This window comes from Erythrolamprus reginae, chromosome 6, assembly GCF_031021105.1.
Source record: "Erythrolamprus reginae isolate rEryReg1 chromosome 6, rEryReg1.hap1, whole genome shotgun sequence".
NCBI lineage: Eukaryota > Metazoa > Chordata > Lepidosauria > Squamata > Dipsadidae > Erythrolamprus > Erythrolamprus reginae.
In genome coordinates this window covers 41,181,982-41,197,419 of record NC_091955.1, presented here as the reverse complement: position 1 = coordinate 41,197,419, position 15,438 = coordinate 41,181,982, and the positions used below count along the sequence as shown (strand labels likewise).

General features: G+C 44.0%; 1 protein-coding gene across 6 annotated transcripts in view; it reads right to left on the bottom strand.

The window, feature by feature from the left end:
• The window catches only part of MON2 (MON2 homolog, regulator of endosome-to-Golgi trafficking), a 331,402-nt gene that overhangs the window by 304,373 nt on the left and 11,591 nt on the right, over window positions 1–15,438 (bottom strand). For 3 of the 6 annotated variants that reach the window (XM_070755594.1, XM_070755595.1, XM_070755597.1), the window contains exons 1-2: window positions 15,007–15,434; window positions 10,562–10,625 (exon numbers count right to left, since the gene is read on the bottom strand). In XM_070755594.1, coding sequence (XP_070611695.1) covers window positions 10,562–10,625; window positions 15,007–15,117 — 175 coding nt within the window. In that variant the 5' untranslated portion in view covers window positions 15,118–15,434. Of the gene's footprint in view, window positions 1–10,561; window positions 10,626–15,006; window positions 15,436–15,438 lie in introns of those variants that run through there. The other 3 variants (XM_070755592.1, XM_070755593.1, XM_070755596.1) reach the window with 3 other exon arrangements.

Here is a 15,438-nt window from a genome sequence, read left to right as displayed (position 1 = left end):
CATGGCCGCGCATGCGCAGATGGTGGAGTTTGCGTGGGCAGCGGGGAAGACCCAGGGAAGGTTTCTTCGGCCGCCCAGCAGCTGATCTGCTCGGCAGCGCCGCAGCAGCGAGGAGCCGAAGATCGAGGTTTCCCCTTTGCGTGGGCGGCGGGGAAGACCCAGGGAAGGTTTCTTCGGCCGCCCAGCAGCTGATCTGCTCGGCAGCGCCGCAGCAGCGAGGAGCTGAAGATCGGGGTTTCCCCGCCGCCCACGCAAAGGGGAAACCCCGATCTTCGGCTCCTCGCTGCTGCGGCGCTGCCGAGCAGATCAGCTGCTGGGTGGCCGAAGAAACCTTCCCTGGGTCTTCCCCGCCACCCACGCAAAGGGGAAACCCCGATCTTCGGCTCCTCGCTGCTGCCCGCCCGCCGCTCGCCCGCCCGCCGCTCGAGAGCAAGAGGGGGAGAGATAGAGAAAGAGAGAGAAGGAAAGAAAGAGATGAGAGAGGGAGGAAGAGAGTGTGAGAGGAAGAAGCAAGATAGAGAAAGAGAGAGAGAAAGAAAGATGAGAAAGGAAGAGAGTGACGTCATCGGGTGGGAAAAATCGCGATATAGCGTTTCGCGAAGATCGAGATCGCGAAAATCGAGGGATCACTGTATAAGATGCACCTTAGGTTTTGAGGAGGAAAATAGGGAAAAGAATCTGCTTACCAGATATTCATCTGGCTATCATCCTTAGTCTGGTCAGTTTCAGCACATTATTTTATCCCCTGGCTAGGGCTTTAAAAAATCTTATTTGGAGAGAATAACAATGAAAGAGCTTGCAAGCCAGTAAGAGTTGGGAACATCATTAGAACCTGGAAAGAAACAGTCTGAGTAAGTAGAGCAATGGAAAAAACCCTGCAAAGACTTAGGGCTTGGAAAACATTCTTCTTTGCTGAGTAACAATGAAAGAGCTTGCAAGCCGGTAAGAGCTAGAAACATCATTAGCACCTGGTTAAGGCTGGAAAGAAACATTTGGAGCAAGTTAAACCAATGGGGAAAAAACCTGCAAAGACTTAGGGCTTGGAAAACATTTTTGGCAGAGTAACAATGAAAGAGATTGGGTACATTCATAGCACCTGGTTATAGCTGCCAGGACCACAGGGACATGCCTTCTCTGTGGCAGCTCCATTCCTCTGGAAACAACTCCCCCCAGAGATTCACACTGACCACACCCTCCTGGCCTTTTGAAAAGCCTTAAAAACATGGCTCTGCCGGCAGGCCGGCAGAATTATTTCGATTTTTCTTCTTTCTGGCTTTGTGCAGTTTTTTTTTCTCCTCTCCCCGATAATTTGCCTTCTTCCCTCTTTTGGAGAGGGGGAGGAGAGAAAGAGCACCGTGCATTGGGAACTGTGGGGTGGGGGGAGAGAAATGTTGACTTAACCCCTCCAAAAGCCCCCTCGGCTGACTGGGTTTGCTTGGAGAAAGGGAGAAGGACGAAGAAGAAGCCGGTGCCTTTTGTATGTTTTTATTTTGTCCCAGTTCAGCGAGCTGCAAAAACCGGAGCCACGCAGGAGAGGTGGGATTGGACCATTTCTGAGGATGGGAGGCAAGCGGGGGAGAGTCCGGCTGAAGCTTTTGCCGGTGGACCAGAGCTGTGCAGGAGAGACAGCTGGAGTTTTCCTGCGCGGCTCCAGTCTGCTTTTTAAAATAATTACAGAGAAAGAACAAAGCGGAGAAGGTGCTGGCTCACTCTGCTGCTGTCTCACAGTGCCCAGCTCGCCTCTTCACAGTGCTACTTGCCTCTTCTGTCAAACACCAAGCAAACTTTCTGCTTCCCTTGCCACAGTCGCTGCCTCTCTCCAAGTGCACCTTCACACACACACACACACACACACACACCCCAAAGGAATCAGGGGGCTGCCGTGCACAGGAGAGTTCAGCTCTGGGAAAGGATCACGTTCTGCACACCCCTTACACAGATCTGACGTGCTGTGTGTGTATGTATATTGTGTGTGCATACATGCGTGTCCACTCTCTTATTCACTCTCCCTGCCTGCCTGTCTACTTGCCTACTTCTTTCCCCTTCTCACCTTACACCGGAGTGAGTTGTCGCTTTGCAATTATCCTTGGCCCCTTGCCTGAAAGCAGCTGATCTTTGTCAATGCTTCCTGCTGCAGCCCTGACTGCCTGGGGGGCAAGGGAGGAAATGGGCAGAAGATATGGTAGGGTTGATTTGGATGGGGGAGGCGAGTACACAGCTCCTTTCCCCAGCTTGCCTCAGGATTCCAGCTGCTCTCCCACTGCAGAGGCAAGGGGCTGGAGGAGAGGGGCTGGAGGAGAGGGGCAGGGGATCTGTTTGTCAACAGAGGAGAAGAAGAAAAGGATGGTGCTGCCTAAAGCTGAACCGGGAGGAAGGTGATCACCTCTCCACACCCAAAGCCACTTAGAGCTACTGGTCAGCCAGCAAAGATTTGGCTTGGGCAAGAGGAGGGGAGAAGCTGGGGTTTTCAGGTGCTTGCTTTGTCTCCTTCCCCACCCCAACCCTGATCCACAAGGTTCCTCCCTCAAGCTGCCTGGCAAGAAAAGGAGAGAGGGGCTGGAATCTCTCTTTATGTCACTTTAGGTAAAAACTTTGCTGACTAAAGGATTCTGGGAGTTGAGGTCCTCCAGGCTTAAAGTTGCCAAGGTTGCAGACCCTGGGCTAGCCAGTTCCCCTTGAATTCCCCTTGAAAATACCCCCTCCTCTCTCTGTTTCTCTCTCTCTCTCTCTCCTCCCCCCTCCCCACCCTGAATTTATCCAATCCAGTATCCTAAATGCAATGAGATGCCGGTAGGCTACCCAGGTAGGCCTCTGACGTAAGGTCCTGGATCGGGTGCCCCTTGCCGGTTGATGTGGGCCTTGGTGGCCATTTTGTCTGTTCTTATCAGTACATCTTGTTCGGCTATAAGGTGACTGAAGGCTTTGAGGGCTAGGAAGACCGTATGGAATTCTAGCCAGTTGATTGAGCATGAAGCTTGGCTTGCGTTCCAAAGGCCCTGAGCCTGAAGACCGTTGCAATGAGCTCCCCAGCCCGACAGACTGGTGTCCATGGTGATTGTTATGGATGGGGAGCTTTGGTACGGAGTGCCTTCTGTGATGGCCGCGGATCTCCACCAGGAAGGGATCTTCGTACCTGTGGAGGAAGATGGATTCGTCTTGCGAGATGGCCCGACTTTTGGAAAGGTAATAGGAACCACTGGAGATCTGGGGAGTGGAGTCTGGCCTAAGGGATTATGGAGGATAGGGAAGAGAGGGGAGGAAAAAGGTTGTCCTGAATTTGGGAAACTAGCTCCCTGATGCTATTCATCCACTCTGTGGAGAGGGTGACAAGACCCTCAGATGAATTGATGATAGTCCCTAAGGTGGAGGGCATGAGCTGGCTCTTCTGAAAATTGATCGAGAAGCCATGGGAGGAAAGGACTTTGACTGTAGTTTGGAGATGCACCTGCGCTTGGGCAAGGGAGGAGGCCAAGGCGAGGATGTCATCAAGGTAGAACTGAACGCTGATTGGGATAGACCTGAGGTGGGTGGCTAAAACTGAGAGGACTTTGGTAAAAACCCGGGGGGCTGAAGAGAGGCCAAAGGGGAGAGCCCGATATTGAAAATGCTTGCCAGCATAAGCAAAACGGAGGAATCTGCGATGTTCCTTCGCTATGGGAATATGGAGGTATGCTTCTGTTAGATCGAGGGAAGACATAAAGTCACCAAGCTAAAATGGTTTTAAGGGTGTGCATCTTGAACTTATGGTATTTGAAAAAGAGGTTGAGGCGCTTTAGGTCTAGGATAGCCCGTCAACCCCCCGAGGACTTAGGTACGATGAAAAGAATGGAATAAAAACTTTGTCCTTGGAATTCAGGGGAGACAGGCTGGATGGCCCTGATTTCGAGGATATGCTGGATAGCCTGTTCTATGACGGCTCTTTTGGAAGGGTTCCTAGATATCGAACAGGAAATAAAAAAGGGGGGGCGGGGACAAAAACTCTAAGTGTAAGCCCTGGGTAATGGTATTGAGGACCCTGGGATCGGAGGTGATAGAAACCCAATGAGAGGCAAATTTTGAGAGGCGACCGCCAATAGGTACTGTGGACAGGTCAGGGGAGGAGACCCTACCACCTACCTCTTCGGCCCTGGCGATTTCCAATGGACCCCCAAAAGGGTCGTCTGGACCCTCGTCCCCTGGCACTCGTCTTGAGAGCTGCGCTGTTTGTAGGTAGACTGGTTAGGGCCCTTGTAGTAGGAAAACGGTTGGTCGGGTTGACGAAAGGGCCGCTGGAAGTACTGTGAAGGACGTTGAGTGGACTGCTTTTGGCTAGATGGCAGGATATTCTTCTTGTCCTTCGAGTCTATGAGAAAGGGCTCAAGGACATCACCAAAAAGATTCTTCCCTTTATACTCTGCTGATGCAAAGCGCCACTTATGCTTGATGTCCACTTGCCATTTTTTAAGCCAGGTCATTCTCCTGGCAACCACCAAGAAGGCCATGGTCTTGGCTGCAAACCTGGAAGTGTACAGGGTAGTGTCAGATAGCAACTGGCAGATGATGAAGAGCTTGTTGAGGGTTTGATGAACTGAAATGCTCGATGTTGGGATTTGCTCTTGAAGTTGCCTGATGCAAATCAGCATGGTCCTGGCAAAAAAGGAGGAAGTTGAGGCCCCTTTTATCGCCCATTCAGAGGCCTGATGGGTCTTTTGCAATACCTGGTCAATCTTTTGGTCCTCTGCCTTTAGGAGCTCATCTGCTTGGCCTGGCAGAGTTTCTGAGGAGTGTAGGGCTAGGACTGGTATGTCAATTTCTGGGGGTTCCAAAAAGGAGGATAGTTCCGTGCCTATGTTGAACAATTTTCTCTCCACATTGGATGGTGCAGGACCCGTTGCCAGGGTGAGGCATTGTTTTGTGATGGTCTCTACGAAGAGGGGAAGAGCTGGGACAATGTCCTGTTCCTCAGTATAGGGCTGAAAGAGGGTCTCCACTTGTGTTGCCGAAGGTTGAGCTGGAGCTGAAGGGGTGGAATGCTCAAGAAAAGGTCGATAGGAAACAAAGCCGCTAAAAGAGCTAGGTTAGGGGCGGTTCTTTCATCATCTGACAGTCCTTGCCCGAAGTGTCAGAGTCCTCATCAGAGGAACCTGACCAGGAGTCCTGGGTAAGACGAAGATTGGAAGGAGGGTGAAGGAGGGAAGCCATTGGGAGGACTCCTGTAAATTTTGGAGGTTTGACAGCTGTCAGATTGCCGAGGCTGGAAGCCACACTGTGTTGGACTGCTGACTCAATCCATTTGTGAATAGTATCAGGATCCAGAAATTGCTTAGATGATGGAGAAGAAACTGGAGGAGGAGCTGCAGTGGAAGCCAGAGGTGCGGTAAGAGCTATAACGATGGTGGGAGAAAGGGGAGGAGGAGGTCTGGAGACGCCCAAATTTAAATTTTGGTTAGGCAGTCCCGCTAAACCCCAGAGGCTGGCAGCTAGGGGAGGGTTAGCCCCTGCTGCATTGCCCGGGGATTCAGTTTGATGGGAGATTCGTGGAGGAGAAGGGGAGAGAGCTCTAGCTGCCCTCTCATGGAGACATTGTAGGGTTCTGTCCCTATGCTTTTCTATTTTGGATAGCTGTGAAGTTGAGATGGACTCAGGAATTGCAGTAATAGAGTCAGGATCCTCCTGAGTAGTTCTGTTGGTCTTTTTGGTTTTCTTTCCCCCAGTCTTGTTTGATTCATCCATAATGAGAAGGGCAGGAAGGGAAGGTTAAAAGGATGAAAAAGGGAAATCTGAATCCAGTTAAGGGAAAGGTTGACTAAGGATGAGGGCCTAAATTAGGGCTAGCTTGAATGAGTGGATATCCTAGTAGAAGAAGATCTAGGAAAGCCAATCTATTGGCTCTTAAACAGGCAAGATTGTCCTCATTCTTTAAGCCTCGTGGATCAGACGTTCCAGAAAGCTGGAGCGGCTGGATCCTGAAGGGAAGCCCAGATGGGGCGCTGCCCTTCTTGTAACTGCCAGGGAGTTTGGCTGGTACCTTGCCTTTATGAATTGTATTAAATTATTTTCAATTAATAGGTGGTTTTGAAGCCAGGAGGGGGGGGGAGGAGGGGTGACGATCGGCAGGTAAAACTTTTTAAATCGCTGCCTAAGGGTCGCTCTGAGGCGATGTTCTTCCACCCCCAGCCCAAAACAACACTGATCGGCGTGCGCGCAACTGCAAGGAGGCGGCAGAGCAGACTGGAAAATCAGCTGCGTCACCAGCGAAAAAAGAGCGCACGATCGGCCTCTTATCGGCCCGATCTGAGGCAAGCTTGGCAAGGTGCCAAAACCCGACACCAATCTGAGGCTTGCAAAAGAAAAAAAATCAAGGCTTGGCACCGGGACTGTAACCAGCCCCGGGGCCTGTAACCTGCGAGGGCTCGCACGTCCGCTAGAGACACCGGCAATGGGGACCCCCCTGTAACCAGGGAAGTTCCCTCAATTCCCTCCGCCCTGAGTCTACGGAGAGGGGCGGCATACAAATCTAATAAATAAATTAGCCTATGGCTTGCCTGCGAGAAGACTCCAAGGCAGCCCTAGCGGCTGAAGGAGGACGAGTGGAGCTTTATGATGGGGAAGGCCGAGGGCCTTACCCACCTGCAGAAGGGCTGGACCAAAGCCACTGCACCCGACTGCACCCTCAGTGAAAGGAACCAATTAAACAATTTAGAATTTAGAATTAAAAACATAGAAACATAGAAGTCTGATGGCAGAAAAAGACCTCATGGTCCATCTAGTCTACCCTTATACTATTTTCTGTATTTTGTCTTAGGATGGATATATGTTTATCCCAGGCATGTTTAAATTCAGTTACTGTGGATTTATCTACCACGTCTGCTGGAAGTTTGTTCCAAGGATCTACTACTCTTTCAGTAAAATAATATTTTCTCATGTTGCTTTTGATCTTTCCCCCGACTAACTGTAGATTGTGTCCCCTTGTTCTTGTGTTCACTTCCCTATTAAAAACACTTCCCTCCTGGACCTTATTTAACCCTTTAACATATTTAAATGTTTCAATCATGTCCCCCCTTTTCTTTCTGTCCTCCAGACTATACAGATTAAGTTCATTAAGTCTTTCCTGATACGCTTTATGCTTAAAACCTTCCACCATTCTTTTAGCCCGTCTTTGGACCCGTTCAATTTTGTCAATATCTTTTTGTAGGTGAGGTCTTTTTCCAATTTTAATTAAGAAAGAATTAATTACTAACCAATTTGAGGAGTCAACAGTAGGAAAGGTTGTGCTGCCATGAAACTGTCTCTGTTACAGGCGAGTCAGAGAAACTGGGCTTATGGCCGGTCCCAGATCTTTTATACTTTACTGACTCGGACACGCCTCTGACGAGCGAGTACAATCCACCCTGACTGGCAACTCCTCCCTCTAAGGAGAATCTCCCAAATTCTCTGTGTGCCCCATTTTTGCAAAATGGCTCTTTTTTCACCCATTTTTGCAAAAAGCAGGGAGTGCAAAAGGTTTGAGGCCTGCAAAATGCTCTGGGGGTGTGAGGGAGGACAAAAAAATTTTCTTACTTACCTCTTCACAATCTTGGTGTGTCTTATAGTCAAAAAAATATGGTAAATTGCCCTATTTGCACTCGGAGATAAATACGTGGGTGTTGGGTTGCGGTTTGGGCACTCAGTCTCAAAAAGGTTCGCCATTACTGACCTAGGCCTTGCCAGACGACATTGTCTGGCTGATGGGACTTGGAAGAGGCCGACCCTGTGGGCCCTGACTGGCCACTGGGATGTATGAGGCAGAAGACAGTCTCATAAGTAATCTGGTCTCATGCCATTTGGGCTTTATAGGTCATAACCAACACTTTGAATTGTATTCAGAGTCCAGAGTTATACTCTGCTCCGGCCAGTAGTTTGAATTATGTATGAATGTTTATTATTGGGGTTTTAAAATTGTATTTTTTACCATTGTTTTTTGTATTGTTGTACGCCACCCTGAGTTCACTAGGAGAAGGATGTCCTACAAATTTAATTAAATAAATAAACAGTAATGACCCAGAGGATACAGAGACAGTGGAGGTGCAGTACAGGCGTCCTGTGTTCTTGGCACCCAAGATTGAGAGCGAAGAGTACATGGTGTCAAAGGCTGAAGAGCAAGCAGAGCCTTCTACACCTCCTGTGATGAGTGACTCAGGAGAAGAGGAGGGGCCTCGCAAGGCCTCTAGGAGGCATGAATCGTTACTCGGGAGGAGGCTTCCTCATGAATAGCATTGCTGGCTACTGGGCCATGCCTTCAGGCTATTTAAGGGGGAGTCACGCAATGATTCGAGGCAGAGAACAACATAGTTCGTTTCAGAAATCTTGTTGCAACTTGTGTATTCAGCTTATATTTAAAAGGCCCACATTATTGGCTGCAATAATTAGCTCCAAATTTCTGGCCAACTTCTATAAGTCTACGCTACTGAATCTTGCTTCAACTTGGTAATTACTCTAATGTTTACCTCTTTTGGGGACTCTGGACATCTGATAAGACTATAATCAGTGCGGTGAAGCCTTTGCTAGATTTTACCTTCTTTTCAAAAAAAACCTTTAGCAGTTAATCCAGTGGTGTGCATCTTATTTTGGGGGGCTCGGCACTGGAACAGAACAGTTTCTCTGCTAAAGAGATTCACTTTATGAGCAAGAGTTGGCTACTGATAGTTATCATTGCATTTTAACTATTTTAATTCCTCAACGTGCTCTGGCACCCGCCTGATTTGTAACTCCATCTTGCAGGAATTCTAATCTAATGATTGGTATTTAAGAAAGCTTTTGCAAGCAAAAGGGTTTTTGTATTTTTGTATAGGTAATCCTTGACTTACCACAGTTCATTTAGTGACCATTCAAAGTTACAATGGCATTGAAAAAAGTGACTTATGACCATTTTCCACACTTATGACGGTTGCAGCATCCCCATTGTCATGAGAGGCCAGCTGAAAAGTGCTCCTCAACGAGTGACATTAAGTTGATCACACCCACCCAGTCACATGATCACCTGGACACACAGGGAGTGCTCAGAGGGATGAAAAAGTTATTTTTGATTGGTCCTCACACTTATGACTGTCCTCACACTTTATGTTTTATGCCCTATCTTGTCATCATGGTGAAGAGAAGCACCACAGTTGTGAAATGAATGACATGGTTGCTAAGAATACTGCAACGGGAATAAATATGAGGATGGCCATAAGTGCAAGGACCAGTCGTAATTCACTTTTTTCAGCCGAGTTGTCCATATGCACATAGCCACACCCACCCAGTCATATGACCACACACACCCAAATAAGCCACATTCATAGAACCAGTTGTTAACCCTGCTGTTCTGTTCGAGTCTGTGCAACACGAAATCGAAGTTTGAGATCCTGTAAAAAAATTTCCCTGCATTTCTGAAACTTGAAATTTTATGACTTTTCATCATTTCAGGGGTTCTCTCTATGAGAATTTTTTTTTGGGGGTGGGAGGCTTAGTTTTTGCTGGGCAAAAAAAGTCACACTTGTACTGTTTCTGTATGACTTGAACCGAAAATTCTTTATTTTAAGTGCTTATATTTGGTCAATTTGAAAACTTCTTTCCCTTGTAAACTAGGCTGAACATTTCTGCACACAATGAAATGAAAATTGAAATAAAAAAAATAATGCTTATTGGTTTATTTCGTTCATAAAAGCCAGCCCGCCCCCTTTTTTTGTGAATTTCTTTTTCAATTTATAGATAGTTTAGTCTGCAAAATGTGTACAATTTTACTAAATTTGGTGTGGGATTACTAGTTTGAACATTCTTGATCATAAGAAAAATATAAATGAACTGAAAAAAATGATGTACAAGTGTATAGTGGTTTTGAACAGAGCAGCAGGGTTAAAGAATTTTATGCTTATCGGCTCAAGCTATAGTAGTAGACTAGCATAGATCCATGTAATAACAACAACAAAAATATAAAATTCTACAAATAGAAATACAACGACTGTGACAAAGGCAAGCAACGGTAGTACAAGTGTAATAGATGCTGTGGGTGCAATCCCAAAACAACTAGAGCACTACTTGCACACCAAATTTGCCACCTGTCAATTGCAAAAGGCGGCTTTACTCGGAACAGTTTTCATCCTATGATGATATTTGTCACCCCAACAAACATCCAAATCTGCTTATCCCAAGTCCTTGATAAGGACTTGATAGTAGGCAAAAATGCCAAACCCAGTTTGAACATTTGGCTGATGATCAATAATAATAGTACAATAGAATTCCACTTAAGTTATGAAAAACTTATTAAAGTTACTTTATCTATTTACATAAAGCACTCATCCCATTTTTAAAAAAACTATTAAATTATGTAGCACTAAAGATAAATTTATTTATATTAGTATATGGGGTATCAATTGATAGTAAAGTTTGGCTAGAAATCACTTCAGCAAACTACATTTTAGCTTCAACTGAGTTAAAAAAATTAAAATTGTTACTTTCAAATTCTAAAAATAATGACACTTAATTTCACATCAAACATGACAGATTTGACTCATAACTTCTAATGTTACAAATGTTTTTATCTGTTTTATTTGCAAATAATTACCTGCTAGGATATCAGTGTGTCGTGCTGCTATTGTTTTTACTTTTATTATTCCTGACTCAGCAGCCTGTGGAAAAATAATTAAGAAATCACTGTTTATTTTACACTTCATATAATTAACTATTTGTTTAATAGAACCTTAAAATGTTATTTTGCTGTTTCATAAATTGCATCCATAGTGTATACATACTCCTCAAAATGGCTAAAAATGTGTCGCATCAATTTTTCCTCAACTTTGACCTCAGGTCACACAGCAACCATTAGTCTAAGATGTTTGAAACTTTTTCAGTATGTTTGGCTCTAAACATTGTCCACCAAGTTTCCCCTTTATATTACTACTAGTTTCCATTATAGAGCTCCTCAAACTTGGCAAAAAGCTTTGCAGAGCTCATGCGACATTTTGTCACCCTGTACTTAAGGGTCTCTGAAACCTTATTTAATTACACACACACCCCTGGGTGATGGACGGACAGATGGAATTGTCCTTGGGAGGCAAAACCCACAGCCACTCCGTCTTATCAGGGTTGAGTTTGAGTGTGTTGACATCAATCCAGGCCCCAACAGCCTTCAGACATCGGCACATCACTTCCACTGCTTCGTTGACTGGACATGGGGTGGAGATGTAAAGCTGGGTATCATCAACACCTTTTCTTTTGAAATTTCACTTATTTTCCCTGATTCTTGTCTTGTCTTATTTTAGTATGCTCCACTTACTCAATAGTCCAAAAACAATTATTCAAGCCTAATGTTGCTCCTCAGAAAGTACAATACTCATAGTTCTTTATATTCCAGGATTATTCAATCAGTTCCATTTAGATAGTCCAGGAAGCTTTCAAAAAATCAGAAGTCTCTTTGCTTTACTTAAGGAACTTCCTTATTCTCTAGTAATCATAAAGTAAATAATTATAGAATAGTAGGTATCACTACAGTCCTCCAGCTTTAAGGGCTGCCTTGGCTTGAGTTTGGTGGCCGTCTTAGTTTTTAAAAAGTTCATGAATGGCAGGGGATAAATTGCTGGTAAAAGTTGGCAAAACTGAGAAAACTCTTCAGATGTATCCTGGTCTGGGGTGCTTCTCAATCTAAGACTACGTGTGTCAGGATTCCAAAAGATGCCTCATAATTAACTCATGAGTCTCGAGCCAAGTTTCAAAAGAAATCCAGTTATTTATTAGGAGCAACATGTCTGCATCTGTTCAAGTGGGGTCTGCCACACGTGATTTACAGCTCATTTTATTTATTTATTTCTTTGATTTTTATGCCACCCTTACCATTAGACTCATCTTTGACCCTGTTTCCCCACTCCTCTCAGTCTGTGTCATAAATTACAATCTCCAATGAGGCACTCCCTTGGGCAGTAGAAGACATTCCTCAGAAGCCAACTTTGGAAAACTGAGATCCAGATCCTTGGAAGAAGGTATGAATGGATTGTGCTCCCCCTCGGCTGCCCATGACAATGTGAGAGCATACACAGACAAGAAATGCTTTTGTGAGTTGACACCTTTCCAGGATTCAACTTTACACTGTTCTACAAGATTTGGCATCCTAAATAGTCCAACTTTGTTCTCTGAAAGTCACATTTGGATAGTTTTAGGTAAAGCTGGGCTTTTCAGAGCTTTTCAAATGCCGTTCTGAATAACTTCACATGTTCTTCCATCTTTTGGTATAAATCAAAATGTCATCTAAATACACTAAATCTCTTTGTACAAATGCTTGTAGAGGACTTCATTTATCAACTACATAAAGATGACTGGGTCCCCTTGTAGTTCGAAAGATAATACTCAAAACTGGTAACAATCTAACAGACAATTAAATACCATTTTCCACTCACTGACTTTCTTAATCTCCCTTGATAATATGCTTCCCCAAAGTCCAATTTTCTAAAACCCCTCCCTTTTGCAAGGTGCCCTAACATATCTTTCAGGGAGTATATGTTTTTCAACAAATGGTATTTAATTGGCAATAGTCTCCCCATATCCTAAGTGACCCATCTTTTTCCTCTCTGAAGAACATTGCGGCTCCCATGTGTTACTTTGCCAGATAAATAAAACCCTGGCTAAGTTTTTGTCAATGAATGCTTAGAGTTTCTCCATTTCTCTAGGTGTCATTGAGTACTGTTTAGGTTTTGGCAGTTTGACCCTGGGGACAATTTTGATGGCACAGTCTGTAGGCCATCAGGCTGCTATATTAAAAAATGATATCTTGTTTGCATGTTTATCTTTGCAAGCAGATTATGAAAAAGTGTCAGCGTATAAACATGCTTTAAGAAAAATCTCATCAGTCAGTTAAATATATTTTTGCTATTCTTGCATTGTTCAAAGGCTCTACTATTGAAATAAATATACTGTGGTTGTTTTTTGCTGAAATGTGTCTATTTGTCTTAGCCAAGTCATATGCAAAGATACAATTCATTTGTTTACTTAATTTATATCTCTTCTCATTTCACTTTTATGTGAGTCCAGGTGAGTAGAATATAGAATACACATAGCTGCCAAATATTATCTAACCCATCATCACCAGAGTCAGGAGATGAGGGCTCTTAGGCTTAGGAACATGTTTTCAAGAAAGTTTAACAGTAACAGGACAATTTATTCTCTGGAGTGATGATGTTCCATAGGACAGTTGCAGAAAAGGTTCTTCTTCTGGGCACCACCAGCCAACAATCCCTTGCCAAAGGTACCCAAAGCCAGCTGTTCCTGTCAGATTTGGTAGGACAGGCAGAAATAATTAGTAGGGAACTGTTTATTATATAAAATACGGTAGCAATTTCCTTGGCTAATATTACTGAATGGTAAAATATCAGTCCAGATAGACTATATCTCACACATTTTCATGGTTCCAGGATGAAAATTGAGGAATCAAGGGGTTGTTTTATGTTTTACCATATTAAGTCTTGAAATGTTTAAAAGACTCTTATAAGAAATGTACATGTCTTTTGTTAGTAATGCTACAATACATGAGAGTTAATATTTGCCAAAAATGGGACTTTGTTGATGGGAATTTGATTAAAAAGAAACAGCTCTTTCGTTATCTAAAAGTTAGGCTATAAAGTTTTAACTTCAGTGTTTAGGATCTTTAAATATGGAGACAGTTAAAAGCACAATGCTACGCAATGTCCTCTGGCAATTGAAGCTTTTAGATATTCTTAAAGGGTAGACCTCAACAGGGGATATCATAATAGTTTAAGCATGATGCAATCAAGGTATAAATAATAATTGACAGATGTGGCTGATTCCAATATAGCTGCTATTCAGCTAACAATCTTTATTTATTGTACTCCAAGTAAATTTCACACAAAGCATTCATATTCTCTCTCTAGATTTAAGCTCTTTTTCTCTTTGAAGCTACAAAAAGGGAATCTGAATAATATGGCTGCTGGGATGGTATAACAAGTCTGCATACTAAATAAATTAAAATTCTGATAATGTATTAAAAAGATTTGTTAATTACATGCTAATATTATTCAATCCTTAATTGATACATGACTATTATATCTAAACATGTCAGGCATGGAAGAGAATGATATATAATGTCATATACAAACTTACCAGTAACTATTGTGGATACATTTTGCAAATCTGAAATTTCATCAAAGTTTGAAAATCTATCTGTGGTAGATTACTACAGTACTTCTAATGCCAGCAATGGTGGCTAAGTGGGACAGTTAATATTATAGCATATAGAGATGAGTACAACAGACACCTATTTATTTATACAGGTAGTCCTTGATTTACAACAGTTCATTACAACACCACTGAAAAAAGTGACTTATGACCTTTTCCCACACATAATTATTGCAACATTGTTACGAACAGGATCAAAACTCAAGATGCAATATCCCGGGTTCATGTGAACAACGTTTGCACCCTCCTGACAAGCAAAGTCAATGTGGAAGCCAGATTCACTTAACAATTATGATACTATCTTAATAACTGCAATGATTCCCTTAACAACTGAGGCAAGAAAGGTAGTAAAATGGGAAAAGTTCTCTTAACAAATTTTTAACTTAGCAACATAAATTTTGGGCTCAATTGTGGTTGTAATTTGAGGACTACACACACACATATATACATATACATACATACATACATACATACATACATACATACATACATACAGTAATAGCAGGAGTATATATAAAGCAAAAATCTCCTTTGATTATGACAACACTCCTATTATCTGGTCATCTTCAAACAAGAATTTGAACTGAAAATTACCATATAAAAAGATAGCCAAATTAGATACAATGTATTGGATGTTGAGAGACTATTTTGAGCGGAAATAGGTATCGAAAAGACAACGCGAAGAGTATCTTACATTCAGTACATAAGGGCGAGCCAATGACTTCGAGAATCTTTCCAGGACAAAAGAAAAACCAGCACAATTTCACACAAGCGCCCAAAGAAAGACTAATCCCATACAGAGACATCCCCGCGCCAAGTCACGCTTACCTCTTTGACGGGAGGGAATTTTTTGCGGCACTCCAGGCTCAAGGCCCGTAAGTCGCCCTGCATATTTTCCAGCAGTTTCTTCACGGCCTCAGGACTACTGGTGCCGGCCATGGCTCTGCCGAGGAATAAGCACAGTAGCGGGGGGGAAGAGAGAAGGCTCACAATGACCAGCCGATCGAGTCAGCCTCACCCCTTTTTCGAGGGGCGTCCCCGAGTCAATAAATCCCGGAGGAAATTATAGTTGCCTCAAGAAGACAGTCCTCTTCCTCCTCCCCCCCCCCCCACGCAGGGGCCGGCCCGACCGCGTACCAGTCCACGTCCACTTCAGCTCCCACAATGCCAAGTGTTGCATACGTCAGCCCGCTTCCGCACGCGGAGCCTTGCGGGGATTGGGGGAAGAGGCGGAGCGGGAGTGCTGGGCAACGACTGGGC